A 24,001-nucleotide genomic window follows, 5' to 3' on the forward strand; every position below is an offset into this window, starting at 1 on the left:
GGGGTGGTGACCCTGTTCTCTGAGTCCTTTCAACCAGAGCTGCTGCTTGCCAAAGCTGTTGTTCCAGGTCGCCTGTTGCATATCAGGGTCCGACACGAGGACTACACGTTTAATTTCCTGAACGTGTATGCTCCTGCCACCGGACCCCTGAGAAGGCAGTTCTTCGTCAGAATGTCTGAATACCTGGAGACAGTCGACGCGGACGAATACGTGGTGCTCGGGGGTGATTTTAACTGTACCCTCGAGGCTCGGAAGGACCGGAATGGTCAGGAGCCACACCCGTGTTCTGCGTCGGCCTTGCGGGAGGTCATCACCCGCTACTCCTTGGTAGACGTCTGGCGAGAACAACATCCTGAGGCATCCACTGAGTTCACCTATGTTAGGGTGTTTAGGGGTGAACGGATGTCCTGGTCCCGGATCGACAGACTGTATATTTCCAGCCACAGCCTGTCGCGAGCCCAGTCCAGTGCCATTAGGCTGGCGCCTTTTTCGGACCACAATTGTGCGTCCGTGACGCTGATGCTGCTACCTGCAGCACCTTCGGCCGCTTATTGGCATTTCAACAATTCGTTGTTGGAGGACAAGGGGTTTGCGACGTCGGTCAGAGACTTTTGGATGGCCTGGAGAGGTTGCAGGTCAGACTTTGCCACGTTAGAGCAGTGGTGGGACGTGGGCAAGGTTCATCTGCGCCTCGTATGTCAGGAGTACACCAGAGGTGCCAGCGGGCGGCGCGATGCTGAGATCGAGGCCCTCAGGGAGGAGGTGCTCGATCTCGAGAAGCGGCTGTCTGTGGCGGGAGACCAATACCTGCAGAGTATGTACATGGAGAGGAAGTGCGCTCTCCGGGAATTGGAAGATCGGAGAGCTCGGGGGGCGTATGTGCGATCCCGCATCAACTTCCTTCGAGAGATGGATCGTGGGTCGCGCCTCTTCTACACGCTGGAGAAAAAGAGGGGAAACCGTAGACATATAACATGCCTGTTGGCAGAGGACGGTACCCCTCTGACTGACCCGGAGAGCATCCGGGACAGAACCCGGAGATTCTATGTAGATCTTTTCTCTCCGGAGTCCATCCAGCCAGATAAATGCAGGGTCTTATGGGAGGGGCTTCCCACGGTCGGTGAGGATGGAAGGGAGCGGCTTGAGTTACCTTTGACTCTGGCCGAGCTCTCTGAAGCCCTCAGTCTCATGTCCCGCGGAAAAGCGCCGGGGCTAGACGGGCTGACTGTGGAGTTCTTCCGGTTTTTCTGGGAGATGCTGGGACCTGATTTCACCAAGGTCCTAGCCGAAGCCCTGGAGATCGGTGAGATGCCACTTTCGTGTCGGCGGGCAATACTGTCTTTGCTGCCGAAGAAGGGGGATCTCCGTCAGATCTCTAATTGGCGACCGGTCTCACTGCTCAGCACGGACTATAAGATCGTAGCCAAAGCGCTTTCGCTGAGGCTCAAGTCCGTACTGGCAGAGGTGATTCACCCTGACCAGTCCTATACTGTCCCGGGCCGGAGCATTCATGACAACATTTTTCTGGTCCGGGACCTGATGCATTACGCACAGAGGACTGGTCTATCACTCGCCTTCCTGTCCCTAGATCAGGAGAAGGCGTTTGACAGAGTGGATCACCGTTACCTTATGCAGACCCTGCGGGCGTTTGGCTTCGGCCCACAATTTGTGGGCTTTCTCCAGATGCTGTACGCTTCTGCAGAGTGTCTGGTGAAGATTAACTGGTCCCTGACGGCACCTTTTGTGTTTGGTCGGGGAGTGCGTCAAGGGTGCCCCCTGTCTGGGCAACTGTACGCGCTGGCCATTGAGCCCTTCCTCTGCCTACTGAGGAAGAGGCTTACCGGGCTGGTGCTGCGGGAGCCCGACATGCGGGTAGTCCTGTCGGCTTATGCCGATGATGTGCTCCTCGTGGCCCAGGACCTAGATGATCTAGAGCGGGCACAGGAGTGTCAAGAGGTCTACACCGCGGCCTCTTCTGCTCGGATCAACTGGTCCAAGTGCTCCGGCATCTTGGTGGGTCCCTTAAAGGTGGACTCTTTGCCCCCCACGTTTCGTAATATCTCGTGGGGGAGCGATACTCAAGTATCTGGGAGTCTACCTGTCTGCTGCAGAGGACCCTGCCCCAGAAAACTTCAGTGATCTTGAAGAACGGGTCATTGCTCGTCTGGGGTCATGGGTGTATCTGTCGAGAATGCTTTCCCTTAGGGGAAGAACCCTGGTGATTAATCAGCTAGTGGCCAGTCAGCTTTGGCACCGGCTGATAGCCATGGGTCCGACCCCCGAATTTATCAACAAGATCCAGAGGAAGTTGATGGATTTTCTCTGGATGGGGAAGCATTGGGTCTCTGTGGGAGTTGCGTGTCTCCCTTTGGAGGAGGGTGGACAGGGAGTTTTGTGTGTCCGCTCCCAGTTACACACTTTCCGCCTCCAATACCTGCAGAGATACCTATTCGCAGATCCGTCTCCGCAGTGGTGCCAGCTGGCAACCTTTTTCTTTCGCCAGCTGCGCAATATGAGGTATGACCGGCAACTCTTTTTCATCAGGCCCGAGGGTTTAGGTAGAAACCTCTCGGAGCTGCCGGCATACTACCGGGACTTACTGAAGGCCTGGAAACTGGTCTCCGCGACCAGGAAGAAGCAGGCGGTGGGGATTGATTTCCTCGCCGAGCCCCTGCTGTATAATCCGGCAGTGGGGGCTCGGATGTTGGATTCACCCTCTATTTGCCGCCGGCTAATCCTGGCGCAGGTGACCAGAGTCGGGGATCTCCTGGACTATGAGCGGCGGGATTGGGTAGGGGCAGAGGTGCTCGCGCCCCGTATGGATCTGCGTTCTGCCCGTGTCCCTCGTCGTTTGATCCAGGAGATTAAAGATGCCATACACCCCGACTCCCGCACCTTCATTGAGGGGGTATTGCAGACCGGAAAGCCTTGTCATCCTATCATCTTCGGCTCTCCGAATCTTTGCATAGAACCAAGGTCACGGCAACCCCCTCGGGCTCTTCTCTCCCCCAACCTCAGCAAGTTGGGGGAAATGTCCCCGGCATGTTTCCGCGGCATGCCGAGGAAAGTCCTGTATTCTCTGGTGCTCCATATAGTGCATTACCTCGCCCTTGTCACCCGCCCAGACACCATCTGGAGGCAGGTATTCCCAGCGAACGAGGATGAGAGACCCCGGTGGAGGGAACTCTATTCATCTTTGGTTCCCCGTCCCGCCGGGGATTTGAGTTGGAGAGTCCTCCACGGAGCACTGAGCACAGGAGAGTATTTGGCACACTTCACGGACTCCCCTGCCACCTGTCCCTTCTGTGGCGAGCGGGAGTCCGTATATCACATTTATTCGAGTTGTGCCAGACTGCAACCCCTCTTTTCCTTCTTGAGGAGCTTGCTCCTGCTGTTCTGGTTGCACTTCTCACCTCATCTTTTTATTTTTGGGTGCCCAGTGTCCCGGGACAATAAGCCTAGGGATCTCCTGGTCAACCTGCTCCTGGCATTGGCTAAGGTAGCCATTTGTAAAACCAGGAAGCAGGGTTTGGAGGGGGGGGTCCCGACAAACATCGTGGTCATGTTCCGGGCGCTGGTGCACTCTCGTATTCGGGCAGAGTACTCGTACGCCGAGTCTACTGGGACGGTTTCAGAGTTTGCCTCCCAGTGGGCGTTAGGCGGGGTGCTTTGCTCGGTATCCACCAATCAGGGTTCTTCAGATTTAACCCTTCTGTTTTAAGTGCACTTCATCAGTGCCCTTGTTGGGTTCATTTCATTTTTGTTTGACTGGTTTATCTTTGTTCTACTTGGTAACAAGTAGAATTGCTGTTCAACTGAATTGGCCGGCTTCGCCGGCCAATCAGTTTCAAACCAGATCAAAATAGATTCCCCTCTCACAGAGGTAAAAGGAAGGGTTCTGCATAGGCCCTGTTTTCCTGTGTGAAGGTGTGCTGGAGCCTGCTTCTCTTCCACTCAGAGTTCCCAGGCAATTGCTGAAGAATCAGGTTGTATTCTTTCTTTTTTTTCTTTTATTCTTTATTTTTGGTATACTTTGGTGTGGATCTGTGGGGGAGTATACTGTGAGTATACAGTGGTTTTTGTAGAGGGTTTGGGTGTTTTTTTCAGGTTTAAAAACCGTTTTTGTTTTCACCCAGAGGCTGCTGTATTTCAACCCAGCAAAGCTGCAATTTGGCTGGCAGGAATTGCAGTCTCAACCCCTCTCCCCTCCCCCACCTCTGGTTGTTTTTTACTTCCAGTTTTCACTTTAATTTAAAGCCTGATTTCTTTCTTTTTCATTTGCAATTGAGAGCTCTGTGTCTTACTTTAAAACCTTCTTTTTTGTGTGTGGTTTCTTGTAAGAGAGAGAGAGAGTTAAATAATTAAGGGGAGAAGATTACAGCAGGTTTTAAAAGCTGTTTTCATTCCCTCCCTGTGCAGAGAGATAGTTAATTGGTTCTAAAAGAGACAGTTACCTCTCTGCATCTCTCTCCCTAAGCACTATTTCATCCCCTTACTTAGAGGCTTATTTCATCATGCCTGGGGGGAATAGGACTAGTGCAGCAACAGGGGCCACACCTGGACATCGGACTCCAAAAACTGGGGCCCCTAGGAGCAATAACCACAGCCCTAGGCCTGGTACTTCCAGTGCCCTGGCTACACCTCCCCCAGCTCCTGTTGTTAGTTTAACCCCTGCAGTCCCAGTTCCAATTTGGGCGCAGGTGGCAGCTGCAGGCGTTGACCCCAGTAATAACAATGCTGGGGCCACGCCCTGTCTGAGCAGGAAGCTTGGGGTGAGGTGCCCAATGTCACCTGGCCTTAGCATGGAGATTTATGTTAGGGCTGTGGCAGACGTTGTGGGTCCCTCTGCTGTGGTGGCGGCCAGCAAGATGTACGGGAGAGGCGTTTTCTTCCTCCGTACGCTGGCTGCCAAGCACACCCTGGTGCAGAAAGGCATCAGTGTAGGGGGAATCTACATCCCTATAGAACCCATGGAGGGGTTAGGCACTAGAATTATTCTCTCCAATGTGCCCCCCTTCATCCCAGATAGTCTCATGCGGCTGCACCTGCAAGTCCTGGGAGACATTAAGTCTCCCATAACAAAAATTCCGCTGGGCTGCAGGGATAGAGCGCTGAGGCACGTGCTCTCATTTAGGCGGCAGGTACAAGTGCTGCTGCCGGGGAGCACAGAATCTGTGGAGGGTTCTTTTAGGGTGCCCTACGAGGGCATAATGTACACAGTGTTCTATGGCACGGAGGGAATTAGATGTTATCTGTGCAAGGAGCTGGGGCATACTCGTAGGAGTTGCCCCAAAGGGAACAGAGGACCTATCCCAACTCCTACACCCACCCCTCCCTCTGCCAAGACACCCCGTACCACTGTGCCCACCACAGCGGGGCCATCAGGGGCCCAGGTCCCTCCTGGGACCACAAGAGATGTCGCTGTCCCATCTGGAACAGTGACTTCTGCACCTCTCCCTGGAGAGCGGAGAGAAGGAGAGGGGGTCGCCCTGGAGCGACCACCCTCTGTTATCACTGTCTCCCCCCAGGGGGAAATACCCTGTGCCGTTGCGCCCACCGCGGCGGAGCCCTTGGGGGCCCAGCCCCCCCCTGGGACCACAGCAGATGTCGCTGCCCCATCTCGGGCGGTGACATCTGCACCTCTCCCCAAAGAACAGAGGGAGAAAGGAAAGCCCTTGAGGGCCCAGGCCCCCCCTGGGACCACAGAAGATGTTGCTGGCCCATCTCGGGCGGTGACATCTACACCTCTCCCCCAAGAAAAGAGAGAGAAAGGAAAGCCCTTGAGGGCCCAGGCCCCCCCTGGGACCACAGAAGATGTCACTGGCCCATCTCAAACAGTGACATCTGAACCTCTCCCCAAAGAACAGAGGGAGAAGGAAAAGACCTCAAGGGCCCAGGTCCCCCCTGGGATCACAGAAGATGTCACTGCCTCAACTCAAACAGTGACATCTGAACCTCTCCCCCCTACAAAGAGGGAGAAAGGAAAAGTCATCCCACAACAGTCACCCTCTGTTGTCGCTGTCCCCCCCCAAGAACACCTTACCCCCAATTTAAGCACCGTACAGAGTGTGGGGGAGCAGGAGGAAGCTCCTGTTATGGAGGTAGCGGCACTCTCTCCTGGGGAATCAATCCCCAGAAAGAGGAAATTTAAAACAAATAAGAGGGTGATTGAGGAGACAGAGGAGGGTGAACCGTATTACGTTTACTCTCTGAAATCTCTGAAGCGGAACGTAACATCAGTTCCGCAAAAGGTGGTCCTGTCCGGCCCACTGGTTACGATTAGCCAGTGTAAACCGGATCCTACACACGTACAGCCCCCCCCCCTCGAATTTCTGGAGGGAATACAACTGAAGGTACCCAGCGTCTCTGGGGTGGAAGGCCAAAATGCTCAGCAGCATGAGGCCTTGCCCATAGATATAGACGTTGGGGTGCCTCTCAACGCCCCTCCCGGTTGGAGAGCATCCCCAGGAGAATTGTGCTTCGGTGAATTTGCCTTGCCGAATGCACCTATCTTTGGAGCCAGCCAAGATCCCCCTCCGGTTGTACCGCCTTCGAGTGTCACACCTGAGGCGGAGTCAGGTTTTGCGTCACCAGAAGTAGGGGATGGGCTAGGGCTGACCCCCATGGTTGAGGATGGAGAGGGGGAGGCAGGTGTAGGTAGGGATGCTTTAGTGAGCACTTCGGATTTCAACTGGAGGCTATCTGACGTGAGCCCTCTTAGTGGGGAGTTTTGGTCTTTGTCAAAGATGACTGCCAGGCTAGACTCTCTCCTTGGGGTGCCTACAGAAGAGTGCCCTCCCGTGATTGAGGCGGATGCCCCTAACATTCCGTTTACTTACACGGCGATAGAGGAGACCAGGAGGGTAATGGGTACCTTTTTTGTTCAAAAGGTCACTCCAGAAACCGCTGCCTCTGCCATGCCGCCACCAGATACCCCTGAACTTCCTACCCCGGGGTTGGAGGTGGAGGTTTTTAGTGGACCCCCTCGTGGAAACACCGAAGGGGGAACCCACTCTAGGACTGAGAGAGACCCCCGCAGGGGAGGGTGAGGGTCTTGAGCCTTTCAGTCAAGAGGAGCTTAGGGAGTTGGGGCTCAGTGAGGAGTCTTCTGGCACCGTGGAGTCGGTGGACTCTTTGACCCCTGTTATCCCTGCCAAGGAGCTAGATGCTTTCCTAGAGGATACCCTCTGCAAGCATAAAAACTTTAAGGTGAAGTTGGCCCTTGAGAAGTGGAAAGATGCCTCGGTCATTCTCCACTCTCTCGGAGTTTACATCAGGGCCAACCACAAGGCCAAAATCTCTGGGGCTATCCATATTCGGGTCCTGAAGTTTGAAAAAGTGATGCGAGACCACGTAAAGGCTTCTCAGGGTATAGTACCCTGAGCACCTGTGGGGAACCAAAAAACTCCTGATTACCAATGGCGTTAAGCATCGGTACGCTAAATGTTAACGGCTGTAAGGATGGGTTTCGCAGGTTCCAGGTACTCTCCTTCTTGCAGAAGGGGAAGTATTCTGTGAGTTTCCTGCAGGAAACCCATACCACTCCAGAGGCTGAAGCCAGCTGGCATTTGGAGTGGCGAGGCAGTGTCTTCTTCAGCCATCTCACTTCAACATCTAGTGGGGTGGTGACCCTGTTCTCTGAGTCCTTTCAACCAGAGCTGCTGCTTGCCAAAGCTGTTGTTCCAGGTCGCCTGTTGCATATCAGGGTCCGACACGAGGACTACACGTTTAATTTCCTGAACGTGTATGCTCCTGCCACCGGACCCCTGAGAAGGCAGTTCTTCGTCAGAATGTCTGAATACCTGGAGACAGTCGACGCGGACGAATACGTGGTGCTCGGGGGTGATTTTAACTGTACCCTCGAGGCTCGGAAGGACCGGAATGGTCAGGAGCCACACCCATGTTCTGCGTCGGCCTTGCGGGAGGTCATCACCCGCTACTCCTTGGTAGACGTCTGGCGAGAACAACATCCTGAGGCATCCACTGAGTTCACCCATGTTAGGGTGTTTAGGGGTGAACGGATGTCCTGGTCCCGGATCGACAGACTGTATATTTCCAGCCACAGCCTGTCGCGAGCCCAGTCCAGTGCCATTAGGCTGGCGCCGTTTTCGGACCACAATTGTGCGTCCGTGACGCTGATGCTGCTACCTGCAGCACCTTCGGCCGCTTATTGGCATTTCAACAATTCGTTGTTGGAGGACAAGGGGTTTGCGACGTCGGTCAGAGACTTTTGGATGGCCTGGAGAGGTTGCAGGTCAGACTTTGCCACGTTAGAGCAGTGGTGGGACGTGGGCAAGGTTCATCTGCGCCTCGTATGTCAGGAGTACACCAGAGGTGCCAGCGGGCGGCGCGATGCTGAGATCGAGGCCCTCAGGGAGGAGGTGCTCGATCTCGAGAAGCGGCTGTCTGTGGCGGGAGACCAATACCTGCAGAGTATGTACATGGAGAGGAAGTGCGCTCTCCGGGAATTGGAAGATCGGAGAGCTCGGGGGGCGTATGTGCGATCCCGCATCAACTTCCTTCGAGAGATGGATCGCGGGTCGCGCCTCTTCTACACACTGGAGAAAAAGAGGGGAAACCGTAGACATATCACATGCCTGTTGGCAGAGGACGGTACCCCTCTGACTGACCCGGAGAGCATCCGGGACAGAACCCGGAGATTCTATGTAGATCTTTTCTCCCCGGAGTCCATCCAGCCAGATAAATGCAGGGTCTTATGGGAGGGGCTTCCCACGGTCGGTGAGGATGGAAGGGAGCGGCTTGAGTTACCTTTGACTCTGGCCGAGCTCTCTGAAGCCCTCAGTCTCATGTCCCGCGGAAAAGCGCCGGGGCTAGACGGGCTGACTGTGGAGTTCTTCCGGTTTTTCTGGGAGATGCTGGGACCTGATTTCACCGAGGTCCTAGCCGAAGCCCTGGAGATCGGTGAGATGCCACTTTCGTGTCGGCGGGCAATACTGTCTTTGCTGCCGAAGAAGGGGGATCTCCGTCAGATCTCTAATTGGCGACCGGTCTCACTGCTCAGCACGGACTATAAGATCGTAGCCAAAGCGCTTTCGCTGAGGCTCAAGTCCGTACTGGCAGAGGTGATTCACCCTGACCAGTCCTATACTGTCCCGGGCCGGAGCATTCATGACAACATTTTTCTGGTCCGGGACCTGATGCATTACGCACAGAGGACTGGTCTATCACTCGCCTTCCTGTCCCTAGATCAGGAGAAGGCGTTTGACAGAGTGGATCACCGTTACCTTATGCAGACCCTGCGGGCGTTTGGCTTCGGCCCACAATTTGTGGGCTTTCTCCAGATGCTGTACGCTTCTGCAGAGTGTCTGGTGAAGATTAACTGGTCCCTGACGGCACCTTTTGTGTTTGGTCGGGGAGTGCGTCAAGGGTGCCCCCTGTCTGGGCAACTGTACGCGCTGGCCATTGAGCCCTTCCTCTGCCTACTGAGGAAGAGGCTTACCGGGCTGGTGCTGCGGGAGCCCGACATGCGGGTAGTCCTGTCGGCTTATGCCGATGATGTGCTCCTCGTGGCCCAGGACCTAGATGATCTAGAGCGGGCACAGGAGTGTCAAGAGGTCTACACCGCGGCCTCTTCTGCTCGGATCAACTGGTCCAAGTGCTCCGGCATCTTGGTGGGTCCCTTAAAGGTGGACTCTTTGCCCCCCACGTTTCGTAATATCTCGTGGGGGAGCGATACACTCAAGTATCTGGGAGTCTACCTGTCTGCTGCACAGGACCCTGCCCCAGAAAACTTCAGTGATCTTGAAGAACGGGTCATTGCTCGTCTGGGGTCATGGGTGTATCTGTCGAGAATGCTTTCCCTTAGGGGAAGAACCCTGGTGATTAATCAGCTAGTGGCCAGTCAGCTTTGGCACCGGCTGATAGCCATGGGTCCGACCCCCGAATTTATCAACAAGATCCAGAGGAAGTTGATGGATTTTCTCTGGATGGGGAAGCATTGGGTCTCTGTGGGAGTTGCGTGTCTCCCTTTGGAGGAGGGTGGACAGGGAGTGGTGTGTGTCCGCTCCCAGTTACACACTTTCCGCCTCCAATACCTGCAGAGATACCTATTCGCAGATCCGTCTCCGCAGTGGTGCCAGCTGGCAACCTTTTTCTTTCGCCAGCTGCGCAATATGAGGTATGACCGGCAACTCTTTTTCATCAGGCCCGAGGGTTTAGGTAGAAACCTCTCGGAGCTGCCGGCATACTACCGGGACTTACTGAAGGCCTGGAAACTGGTCTCCGCAACCAGGAAGAAACAGGCGGTGGGGATTGATTTCCTCGCCGAGCCCCTGCTGTATAATCCGGCAGTGGGGGCTCGGATGTTGGATTCACCCTCTATTTGCCGCCGGCTAATCCTGGCGCAGGTGACCAGAGTCGGGGATCTCCTGGACTATGAGCGGCGGGATTGGGTAGGGGCAGAGGTGCTCGCGCCCCGTATGGATCTGCGTTCTGCCCGCGTCCCTCGTCGTTTGATCCAGGAGATTAAAGATGCCATACACCCCGACTCCCGCACCTTCATTGAGGGGGTATTGCAGACCGGAAAGCCTTGTCATCCTATCAACTTCGGCTCTCCGAATCTTTGCATAGAACCAAGGTCACGGCAACCCCCTCGGGCTCTTCTCTCCCCCAACCTCAGCAAGTTGGGGGAAATGTCCCCGGCATGTTTCCGCGGCATGCCGAGGAAAGTCCTGTATTCTCTGGTGCTCCATATAGTGCATTACCTCGCCCTTGTCACCCGCCCAGACACCATCTGGAGGCGGGTATTCCCAGCGAACGAGGATGAGAGACCCCGGTGGAGGGAACTCTATTCATCTTTGGTTCCCCGTCCCGCCGGGGATTTGAGTTGGAGAGTCCTCCACGGAGCACTGAGCACAGGAGAGTATTTGGCACACTTCACGGACTCCCCCGCCACCTGTCCCTTCTGTGGCGAGCGGGAGTCCGTATATCACATTTATTCGAGTTGTGCCAGACTGCAACCCCTCTTTTCCTTCTTGAGGAGCTTGCTCCTGCTGTTCTGGTTGCACTTCTCACCTCATCTTTTTATTTTTGGGTGCCCAGTGTCCCGGGACAATAAGCCTAGGGATCTCCTGGTCAACCTGCTCCTGGCATTGGCTAAGGTAGCCATTTGTAAAACCAGGAAGCAGTGTTTGGAGGGGGGGGGTCCCGACAAACATCGTGGTCATGTTCCGGGCGCTGGTGCACTCCCGTATTCGGGCAGAGTACTCGTACGCCGAGTCTACTGGGACGGTTTCAGAGTTTGCCTCCCAGTGGGCGTTAGGCGGGGTGCTTTGCTCGGTATCCACCAATCAGGGTTCTTCAGATTTAACCCTTCTGTTTTAAGTGCACTTCATCAGTGCACTTGTTGGGTTCATTTCATTTTTGTTTGACTGGTTTATCTTTGTTCTACTTGGTAACAAGTAGAATTGCTGTTCAACTGAATTGGCCGGCTTCGCCGGCCAATCAGTTTCAAACCAGATCAAAATAGATTCCCCTCTCACAGAGGTAAAAGGAAAGGTTTCACAGTGTAGTGTAGGACCTGCATTATTTTGGTTATACCTTGACGTTGGTATGCAGGCTTATGACGCCTTTGGCCAAAGGGTTAACTAAATAACCATTATTATTATTGAAGTATTTTACTTTATATGTTTTGTCAATTGGATGCAGCATTGGGCACCCCCTGTCTCTTGTTATATACAATTGCCACGCTCAGTAGCTCTCTGGTTGACATAAATATATATTCACTTTGTGGTGGGTGGGGGAGTTTGAGCTTGCTGGGTATCTGTGTTAACCTATGTCTCTTTGGAGGCTGTGGCACCTCCCCCCAGAGCTCACTCCTCCTCCTTCACCCTTTTAACTTGGAAGGTCATTTCACTTGCTGCAGGAACAAGACCCATTATGGTTTTTTCCCCTCTCACAGAGGTAAAAGGAAAGGTTTCACAGTGTAGTGTAGGACCTGCATTATTTTGGTTATACCTTGACGTTGGTATGCAGGCTTATGACGCCTTTGGCCAAAGGGTTAACTAAATAACCATTATTATTATTGAAGTATTTTACTTTATATGTTTTGTCAATTGGATGCAGCATTGGGCACCCCCTGTCTCTTGTTATATACAATTGCCACGCTCAGTAGCTCTCTGGTTGACATAAATATATATTCACTTTGTGGTGGGTGGGGGAGTTTGAGCTTGCTGGGTATCTGTGTTAACCTATGTCTCTTTGGAGGCTGTGGCACCTCCCCCCAGAGCTCACTCCTCCTCCTTCACCCTTTTAACTTGGAAGGTCATTTCACTTGCTGCAGGAATAAGACCCATTATGGTTTTTTCCCCTCTCACAGAGGTAAAAGGAAAGGTTTCACAGTGTAGTGTAGGACCTGCATTATTTTGGTTATACCTTGACGTTGGTATGCAGGCTTATGACGCCTTTGGCCAAAGGGTTAACTAAATAACCATTATTATTATTGAAGTATTTTACTTTATATGTTTTGTCAATTGGATGCAGCATTGGGCACCCCCTGTCTCTTGTTATATACAATTGCCACGCTCAGTAGCTCTCTGGTTGACATAAATATATATTGACTATGGAGGTGTTTCACTGCCCTTTGCAACTTCTTTTTGTTGGATGCCAAAAAAAAAATCTTTGTGATATACTGTAAGAGGAACTGCTTCTTTAACTTGCTATTTCAATTTTTAAAATGGAGGGAAAAAACAGTGCAAATCATGACATCACATGCACACTGTGATTGATGTGTGATGATGCTCAGAGAGCCGCCACTTCCACCACCATGTTTTGTTGTAGAGTATAATCTCATGAACACAGTTTGCAAAAATGGCAACAAATATTTAAATAAAACTATTTTTCTCTGAGGAAACTAATTGTAACACATGGAGCAAACACAAACGTTTCTGCCTACTGTGTATTTAACAGGACTGAAATGAGGGAAATAAAAGGATCATCAATAAGCAATTGTAATCAAATTGATTTCACGTCTATTGTTTCCTATGCAGAAAAGGCCATCAACACTTTTTTTAATGGAAAGGTTCACTGTTATCTCAATTTTCATGGTCACATGATTTAGGAGGTCTGTAAATAGTACTAATGTTATCGCAATATACACGAGTTTCTGCTACTATCCAGGCCTTGCTGCAAGGTCTCTATAAGGTTTCATAAGGGAAATGTGTCTCCTATGTAAGCGGTGCGCAAACTCCCCGTGCCTGCGCCCTCCCTGCCTGCTCTGCTCCTCCGTCGCGCCCCCCGCCCCTCACCTCTAAAGTTACGTCACCCGCGGCGTCATTTGATGTCATGTCTCCATGGCAACGGGCGTTATTTGACGCCGCGTTGTCATAGAGATGCGTGACTGGAGCTGGGTAAGTTTACAGAGGCCTCGCGCTCTCAGCGCGGGACCTCTGTAAACGCCGCTACCCCCCAGAAAAGTCTCACGCCCCCAGTTTGCGCACCGCTGTCCTATGGCATTATTAAATTATTGATTAACTATCTTTTTTTGTCACTTCTAGTGGTTTGAACACATGCAACTAGCAGTTTAATGAGGCAGAAAATCCTCTAGTCTTTCACGTCCCTATCACGTTTCAGTTATGCTGAGTCACAGTGCAAGAGGCATAATCATATTAAACTGCCTGCCTTTCTCCCTCAGCAGAGATAGCGAATTAGTTCTTAAAGGGACAGCTCCTATGTACACCCTCTCCCCAGGCACTGCCTTCTTCCCTGACAAAAAGGTTAATACTTTCATATTTCATCTAGTTTTGTTTGTACAGTAAACTTGTGAGCAGAAATCCCACCAAATGTCAATACTGATATTTTCTATCATTCGAATTTGGGGTTCCTCCGGAGCAGAGCCGACGTTATGGCAGTTCCCCATTGCACCGAGCCCCGCGGTTACAGAGGCCCTGCGCTCTTTCCCACAGCAATGAGGCTAGTTGCCGGGAGAAAGCACAAGGCCTCTGTAACTCTTACCTTGTCCGGCAGCATGTCCTGCTGCAGGGTCCTGTCCACATGACACTGCGACGTCAAACAGTATCACGTTGCCATGGCAATGTGACGTCACATAACGGTGCAACATCATATTGCCATGACAATTTCATGGTCCCAAGGCTCAACAAAGTATCCGGACGTTCCTCCTTCTCCTTCCATGCACCCCAAAACTGGAACAACCTACCAGAGACTGTCACATCCACCACCAGTTTAAGTTCTTTCAAATCTAAGGCTGTCTCACATTTTAACCTGGTCTGTAACTGTTTCATACGCTCATAATATATATTTTCTTTAACTGTGCACGCAATGTCTTGTATATAATGTATACCTTGTTCATTTATGTAACTGTACTTGTAACCATGTATTATTTGTTTTACTCTGTGCCCAGGACATACTTGAAAACGAGAGGTAACTCTCAATGTATTACTTCCTGGTAAAATATTTTATAAATAAATAAATAAATGTGACACTGCATGGCATTAAAGCGCCATGACAAGATGGCGCAGTGACATCAGAATTCTGCATCGGAGAAGAAGGATACAAGGTAACAGGACCCACAAAATCTCCGGCACCAAGCCCGTGATAATCTCAGCCGATCCTGCTCCGGAGATAACCCACACTATTTTGAGCTCCATAGGCTCCACGGTAGGTGGGATTTCTGCTTTTAAACAACATTAACAACCGTAACAAAGCTCTATCTTGGATTTCCTCTTATCTCTCCCATCGTACTTTCAGTGTCTCGTTTGCTAATTCCTCCTCTGTCGAACTCTCTGTGGAGGTACCCGAGGGGTCTGTCCTGGGACTTCTTCTCTTTTCTTTTTACACATTCACTCTGACCTTATCACATCTCTAGGGTTCAAATGTCACCTCTATACTGATGACACACAAATTTACTTTTCAACCCCTGACCTTACACCTGCAGTACAGACCAAAGTCTCTGACTGTCTATCTGCTACATCAACCTGGATGGCCCTCTGCTGACTCAAACTTAACAAGTCAAAAATGGATCTCCTCATACTTCCTCTCATGCCTGGCACTACTGCCTCCTTCTATATTGCTGTTGGAAGTACTATCATACACCCACTATCACAAGCACGCTGCCAGGGGGTGCCACTTGACTACTCCATAACATTATCCTTTCACATACACAATGTAGCTAAAAGCTGTCATTTTTTGACCTGCAAAAGATATGCCCTTTCCTTTGTCCCTCTATTGCTAAAACTCTAACTCAAGCCCTCATTCTCTCCCGTCTCGACTATTGTAACCTTCTACTTTCCGGCCTTCCTGCTTCTCATCTGTTTCATTTCACTCTCTCCTAAATCTGTCTCAGCATCTCTCCTGCTGAAAACCCTCTCCTGGCTTACAATTAAACTTTGTATCACTTACAGAATTCTCCTTCTCACTTTTAAAGCTATTCACTCTTCTGTCCCTCCTTACCTCTCAGCCCTAGTTCGACTCTTGCGTTCTGCTCAAGGATATCTTCTGTCTACCCCTTTTCTATCTAAAGCCATTTCCCACCTACAACCTTTCTGACTCGCTGCCCCACACCTCTGGAATGCCATTCCCCTCAATATCCGACTGGTACCCTCTTTCTCCACCTTTAAAAATCACACCTCTTTAACGAAGCATATGGGTAGCTCTGCTAGCTGATACTATACATCTCGGATGCACTGACCTTGGCCCCTTGCAGTCGCACTTACGGAAACACCCTCCTACTGTCTCTGTAAATTCTCCCTAATTACCACGTCGATTGTAACTTCTTCAGGACAGGGACTCCATTTCCTATTCTTACTGTCACGTCTGAAGCGCTTATTCCCATTATGTGTTATATTATTATGCCACGTATAGTACTGCTGTGAAGCGCTATGTACCTGGATGGCGCTATATGAATAAAGTTATAGATACATATATTAACATGCTCTAAAATAACTACTTGAAGCTCAGTGGTGCCTACATTTTCTAAAACTTCTTCATTGACATAGGGAAGTTTAGACACTCTAACAAGTACATATTGTTAGAGATTATAAACACCAACATGTCAGTCCATAATGAAAGTCAAACACCCCTGTCTACTTTGTGCAGCTCATAACAAAAGTACTTTTTCAATGAGTGCATGCAGGGCCGCTAATATGGGGAGGGGGGGTGAGTCAGGGGGCTCGGCTGCCCATGCCCCCAGCGCGGCCTTGCCCGTTTCATTAAAAAAAAAAAGTGTCAGAAAAAAAAAAATTCCAGTGATCCGCATGCGCATGCGCAGAGCCGAGGCCTCGGTGCGAATGCGCAGGGAAAGCAGGGTGTCCGGCCTGCTGCTTTTGGGCCTGCTCCCCCCTGCTCCCAACATGGGTTGGAGGGGAAGCGCCGTGGTGAGTCCGCGCCCACCAACCCAGCTTCCCCCGCGCCAGCCTCCCGGGCAGAAGCTGCGGGGACAAGGGGCGGGGGCTGAAATGCTCCCACAGTAATTGGTCCATCAGTCTCGGGGCCCCCCCTCAGCCTTCCTCCCGCACCCCCAAGCCTACCTCCCACGACCCCCACCACTCTGAGCCTACCTTCCGCCCAGGGCAGTAGCCACAGGGATCGGAGGCATGAGGGGAAGCATCTGGTGTGCATGGAAGCAGCACCCACCCGGTCAAGGTCAGTCACCAACCCACCCACCCAGGCAGTCACTAAAAGGCAGTCACTCACCCACCCAGGCAGTTACCCAGACGCAGTCACCCACCCAGGCAGTCAAGGGGCAGTCACCCACCCACCCAGGCTGTCGAGGCAGTCTCCCAACCCACCCACTCACTGAAGGCAGTCACCCACCCACCCACCCAGGCAGTCACTGTCATCCATCCAGTCACTCAGTCACACACCCACCCAGTCACTCAGTAACTGTCACCCAGTCACTGTCACCCACCCACTCACTCACACTCCCACCCAGGCAGTCGCTGTCACCCAACCAGTCACTGTCACCCGCCCAGTCACTCAGTCACACACCCACCCAGTCATCCACCCAACCCAGTCACACATCCCAATAGCGCTGTGTTCCTGCTTTCCTCCGCTGGCAACCTGCTTCGCTGTGATCCTCTGCAAGTGAAAGGGTAGGCTGCTACTATATCAATCATACTATGAATGTACAAAAATCATTTAAAAAAAGTGGAAATACAACATTGAAAATGGAAAAAATAAATTAATAATACATAATACAGTAGGTAGGAGTTTGGATGACACTGGGGTCAGCAAGCCAAAGAGCAGGGAGAATAAAAAGGCAAATGGGAGAACAAAACAAAAGGGAGGGAAAGGGAGAAAAAAAGGGAGGGGAGAGGGCAGTGAGGTAGCAAAGAGGTGGGTGAATGCCCCCCCCCCCCCAAAGGATTGTCTTTGTGCACATACTGTACACTCTCCCAAGCTTGGCGCTTTGGGAGACGAACAAAATTAACTTTGAAGCGCGCTCAACAGCAGTCAATGCACACACACACAGCCACACACACACACACTGAAATATCCCCGATCCATGCCCCTCGCTCGTGCGTGCAAAATCATGCAGGACACCCTGTGCTCATGCTTGGAGAGTTGGTGATGTCATCGCTCTCAGCGGCAGCGTGGACGCAGCCTAATTTTGCAAGCGTGAGCTGTTGAAATATGTAAGTATTTAGACATATTTGTATTTACATTGTATATCGTTTAATAAAGGTTTTTTTTTTTTTCATATGATTTTGATCAGGCAGGGGGGGCCCGAGAAATGTCATGGATGAAAAGGGGGGCTCGGCATAAAAAGTTTGCTCACCCCTGCGCTAAGTCATGCTTTCTCCTGTAAAGATGTTGTGAACTATAACGAACATTTGTGATAATGACATGCAAATGATAGGCAAAGGAGGCGTTATCGTAGCATCCCCTATCCACTAAAGTCTGGTGAGGTTAACACTGGGACTAAATGTTACAATACTCAAGTCATGGCTAAACTTGGCAGTACTCACAAACAGACCCTGAAATAGAGCCTTTGCATTATCTGGGCCGGGTGTGACACCACAGTTAGGCATGATTTAACTAACATGGCGTTATTGCCATATTCTCTGCTCTTTCTCTCCACTTGAGCTAAAGACCTGAACAAGAGTAATGCCAAGATTGACACTGTCACGTTATTGGAAGATAATGCAATGTTAAGTCTATTCTAATGAGATGTAGTACGGCTGTTGTTTTTGCATATGATACGCTTTCTGTATACAGCGTTAACTTAGGGAACATAACATTCCTTCCTGTTTTGTCACTTTGTTCCCTGATTTAACAGAGCTTAGTGCATCTAGGTGTATGTATGTGTGCGTGTGCGCGCGTGCGCGTGCGCGCATGTGTGTGTGTGTATGTGTGTGTGTATCTCTGTTAAAGTTTCCACATACAAAAAAATTATTTCAACCAAAGCATGAAGTCCATATCCTTATTATCCTCAAAATATCCTCAAACCGTTTGGTGATAGGATTCTGAATCCAATACACATCCCCATGAAGTAGGACATTCAATCTACAGTATCTTCTCCTCCCTTATTTAAAACAATCTGCTCCTAAACTGTCAAAGTTAGGCACATTGGGTCTTTTTGATGTACTGTATTAGTAAAAAATGTATTTAAACAATATGGCCCGGATTCTATGAAGGGTGCTAAACTTTAGCACACTATAACTCCTATTCGTTCATTCCTAATTGTTCAGACAGCACAAATCCCAATACGTAGACCTGTTTACATTATTAGTATAACTGAGAAATATTCCGTTACACACTAGCAATGTTAATTCATTTAGTTTGCAAAGTCCCTGATGAATTACCGTATTGGCCCGAATATAGTGCGACCTCACACATAATACGACCCCTACAGTTTTGAAGGTGTTATACAGGTGGGGGGGGGGGGGGGGAGGTCTCGAATATACCTCAAGGCTTTTTTTTCCCCTCCTGCTCTTTGCCTAGGGTTGTTTTTTATATTTTTTCTGGGGTAATTTTATCACGGTTTTAGCAATTTTTTCCCCACACCACACATACACACACACACACACACACACACACACATAGACACACACTTACCAACACAGACACACAAACTTACCCACACACACTAATACAGACACTTACCAAGACAGACGCACACACTTAAACACACACACATACACTCAGACACACCCACACACTTAGGCTGCAGCCAGGGTGGAGAGAACCGTGTGCGCACGCTTGGCACGATCAGAGTGAGAACTCTAAATGCCCTTGTCCAGAGTGAGGGTGCGTGTGCACGTGCCCGTGTGCTTGCTGCTTGGCGAGACAACCAAATTTGATTTGGCTACCCTCTGATGCATCACGTGAGCGGTTTGCCCAATGAGGGCGAAACATCTCCGTGACGTCATGGCTATGCCCCCCGACATGCCCTCCCCCCCCGCACGCACAATTTGCTGGCCTGAAATCGCCCGGCAGAGCAGAACGCATGACATCACGGCGCTTGAGTGCAAGCGCGCCCGTTCCCAGCCTGGCCGCAGCCTTACACACAAACAAACGGTGACGGCGAATGCACAAAACCAGAGTCTGTGAGTAAGGCTGCGGTCCCACTAACTACCAAAAGCCCCGCCCCCCCAGTGCCTCCGGTCCCAGTTCCTACCTTGTCGCGCACCTTTCCCCAGCGGTGCGCGACAGGTTTTCAGGCAGGCAGGGGAATTTGAGTTTAGTGTTTGCGACAGAGGCGTTGCCACGCCCCCGCCAGCGGTTCAGCCAATGAGGGCGCACCAGCCATGGGACGTCATGGCCACGCCCCGCAAACCCACCACCACGACCCCTCCCATCGCAAACCTTCCCTCTCCCCTCAGACCGCAGATCGCGGTGCAGCGCTGTGCACGCGCCGAACCTGCCCCCGCCCCCGCCGGGCGCGTGTGCCACAGTGAAGACTGGGGACTCACCCTAAGACTGTGACACTTAAAGTTACCAACACCAACACTCAAAGGCAATATATGCCAATTGCATAAATATCTCCATACAGAAACTACCACTCACAGGTGGCTGTGGATAGTTCAGTCTGAAGACATAGTAACTATGTACACATACACCTGAGTGAAGAGAATCCCAGCAATTAAACAACCAGCAGATCTCATCCTTAAGAAGAGAAAAAACATTTCTTCTCACAAAAACAGACCTCAAACACATGTACTATCAAGTGTATAACCATATCTTACAAGTTTTTCATACAGCACTTCCTCCTATAAGAAGGGATAAGATATTAATCAATTGTATAGTGATATAGCACGATTGTACCCAATTGATTAACAGGACACTTGAACTATCAACTGGTTATATTATTGTGGATTTTTTCATTATAAATGTTATAGTCTGCATATTGGTAGAAATGTATATATATTATATATGTGCAACACGGGTTGATTAAGCTTAATCAAACAATGGGTCTATTTGTATGGTAGATTCCTAATTGGAATCTTATCTATTGTACATTTTTATTTTTTATTCTAATAAATTGTATTTTATGCAACACTGCTGATTCTGTGGGAAACTTGGTATACCAATAGAACTTCAACTAGATCATCAGTATTTATATTCATGCGCCAGTGTCTTTTCTTTTTCTTTTCGCACACACAAACAAAGCTGGGAGATCTAGAGAGAAGCAGCTCAGAGCAGGAGTGCTCGGCAGCGCCACCTGCTGCCCAGAAGTGGGTAAGTAGGCAGATAGCCTCCTCTCCTCTCTTCTACCGGCTCCAGCTGTTCTTATCCGATCGGCTCCACGGCATCCTCCTCTGATCTCCTCCAACCTCCACTCCCCTCCTACCCCCAAACCGGGAGGACACCGGCTCATTAATAATCGGGACAGTCCCTGCAAAACTGGGACATCTGTTCACCGTAACATGGCGGTCATCTTGGATTTTTCCCAGTGCAAATGCTAGGCTGCGAATATAGTGCGAGTGCGGGTTTTGGAAGGGCAATTTTCTGGAAAACCCTTGCACTATATTCGGGCCAATACGGTAGTAAACAAGTTGTTAAGAATACTGAGGGTAGGTAGAGGACCTATACTATAAAACAAGAATACACAGTCTTATTGTAATATATTTTTAAAGTGACTAAACAAAATTTTCCACATAATTTTTCATGGCATGCTCTTTCCCACTTCAACATACAGTATCGTTTATTAATATAAAAACTATTATTGAAATATGTGTATACAAATGCATGAGTAAAGTTTGAAGACAAGTTCTTGCAAGGGGACATTATATAAAAACAAACTGTGGTAACAGCCAAGGTGACAGGTTTGCCACATTCATGAACATGGGGAAAGGTTTTACTCAGCTCTACAGAATATTTTTTTAAGACAAGCAACCCTCTTGCCCTGTTCTTGTCGACTTGAAGAAAAGCTCATTGTTCTCAAAAACTGTCCTAATTATATAATAGTACAAATAATAAGTATCACCTACTCACTCACTTTTAATTCTGAAAAGCATTGAAATGCTCTGTGTGAAAATTGTATTGGCTCATATTCTGTTCACATTCTTAAAAATCTGTTCACCGATTTGCAGAGAGCAAAATCAAGAAAACAAAACAAAATAATGAGCATCAAATGTCTAAAACAATTACAAAGGCGTTGATTCATTAAGGTTGGGTGTGGGTTAATGGGTCCGATTTGGCTTTATCTGCCTTTCAGTTTAAAGGCAGTTAGCCCCTGGATCGGGTGCATTACCATGCAATGTAACCTGGTTGAATAACCCCGAAGCTCCTTTCAAAAATAGGAAAAAAAATAATCAAATGTGATTAGAAAAATCAGAACAATCTTATTTAAAAGTGAAGCGGAAGTAACTTACATTTGAGATAATCAATTATGTAATAAAATATGATTTATTTTGGCTGTATGTTTAACAGTAAACTGTTTAATTTTTACTGGGTAATTAACATTTTTAAACTCTTCTAGACCCCGTTACATGAATCTTCTTGCAACACTTCTAAAAATAAAGATTTTTTTTTTTTCAACAGTCATTCTTTGTCATTTAAAATAATAATAATAATAATTATAATAATATACAAACATCTCAATTCGTTCTTTAGTAGTAAATAGAATTTGAGACATGCAAATGCACATTTAGTGAGACAATAAAGCTCTTGTTTATGATACATACAGATGACAGTGTAGGAAAGACCACAAACTGTTGAATTTAGTTTTCAAATGTATTTTTATACGGTACATTCACAGTGGTGAAAATAGATATGTACAACATATCTACAGCATACAAATGGTTTTATGTAAAGTTTCATGAATTTCAGCTTTTTTTATGCACCGTCAGAGAATGCGACAGCTATTCTTACCTTCTAATCTGAAGATCGTTAAATGAGGTCTGCAGTGATATGAGCCCAAAGCATTCCCTGCACAATTCATCCACAGGCCCTGAAACACCCAAGTGGCAGTAATGACAGAGGTTGCCCTGCTAGTTACTTTCCACTCGTTTGATGTGATTGCACCAATAACAGCTCCAATGCCAGAAATACAAAGTATTAAAGCTAAAATCTGTATTCCAAACATGTCCATAAAGTCTCACAAAATCTTTTAAAAGGAGCCTTCACAAGCAGTGTCTAATGATAGTAAGGCGAAGACGTTTGGTGGTCTCAGTACTGTACGCATGGTCTGCAAACTGGTCAAATTACTCGTGTTGCAAAAATATAATGTGCTTGTAAAACATGGTTTTCACGCTTCACTGGGATAAATTGTGCTGAGGTACAAAGGACCTTTATGTTAAAAAAAAAAAAAAACACTTAGTCAGCAACAAAAGAAATAGTTAAAATGAATTACATATAATTATATATAAATAGAGAAATTTGCTAAATTAATAAGAGACAATACTATAAGAATAATTGTTTTTTTAATTTGACCTTATTATTTGTATTTGCTATTTCAATGTAATTTTCTACTTTACACAATGATTTCAAATTAACTGTAAGATTAATCAACCTCAGGGAAGAGCTTGAAAAAGAAGCAAAGTCCAAGCTAATGCTTTTAAAAGTAGCAGCGTTCTTTTTAAAGGGGCAGTCTCGTCAGCGCCTTCAGGATAGCCACGTTTTGCATCTTTTTAACAATCTTTACCTTATCTCGTTCATAATAAGGATTGTTTGTAAACAGTTGTATTTACAGGCATATCGTTAATGTACACTTTTTTTTTTCTTGACATGTCATTTATGTTTGCCATTATTAACCAAAGAGATCAAGGAGAAAAGCAACAACTACTATAAATATGTATTTTTCACTGGAAACAAGTAAAATGTTTCAATCTGGCAAAGGAAGCAATTACATAGAGAAGATGTTTTCAAAAACATATTTTTGCCTGTGTAATGGGACACTCTATAAAAAAAACCACTTTGCTGCATTACAATTGTGGTCCTCTATTTAACCTGCAGACATACGAGATTACTCAACGTCCTTTCCTCTGTTGCTCGACTGCATAAACTCTGACGCAGACCCTCATTCTCTCCCGTCTCGGTTACTGTAACCTCCTGCTGTCTGACCTTCCTGCCTCTCACCTGTCTCCCCTACAATCTATCCTAAATACGGCTGCCAGAATCACTGTACTCTTTCCTAAATCTGTCTCAGCGTCTACCCTGCTGAAATTCACCCCCTGGCTTCCTATCAAACCCGTTTCACACACTCAATTCTCCTCACTTTTACCAAATAAGTAAACATGGGTAGGATGTTGATCCAGGGATTAATCCGATTGCCAATTCTTGGAGTCAGGAAGGAATTTATTTTTCCCCTTAATGTTTTTTTTGTTTGCCTTCCTATGGATCAATAAGTATAGATATAGGATAAAGTATCTGTTTTCTAAATTTAGCATAGGTTGAACTTGTTGGACGTACGTCTTTTTTCAACCTCATCTACTATGTAACTATGTAAAACTTTACACTCTTCTGCCCCTCCTTACATTTCAGCCCTAATTCCTCGCTATTCACCATCCTAACTCTTGCGTTCTGCTCAAGGATGTCTTCTATCTACCCCTTTGGATCTAAAGCCCTCTCTTGCCTTAAACCG

The 24,001-nt window shown here is 48.7% G+C and overlaps 1 protein-coding gene across 1 annotated transcript in view; it reads right to left on the reverse strand.

The window, feature by feature from the left end:
• Positions 1 to 22,602, reverse strand: part of CLDN10 (claudin 10) — a 159,035-nt gene extending 136,433 nt beyond the window's left edge. Inside the window, exon 1 of the mRNA XM_075590856.1 lies at positions 22,291 to 22,602. Coding sequence (XP_075446971.1) covers positions 22,291 to 22,510 — 220 coding nt within the window. The 5' untranslated portion in view covers positions 22,511 to 22,602. The remainder of the gene's footprint in view (positions 1 to 22,290) is intronic.
• Positions 22,603 to 24,001: the final 1,399 nt, after the last annotated feature.

The sequence above is a fragment of the Ascaphus truei genome, chromosome 3 (genome assembly GCF_040206685.1).
Source record: "Ascaphus truei isolate aAscTru1 chromosome 3, aAscTru1.hap1, whole genome shotgun sequence".
In the NCBI taxonomy this organism is placed as follows: Eukaryota; Metazoa; Chordata; class Amphibia; order Anura; family Ascaphidae; genus Ascaphus; species Ascaphus truei.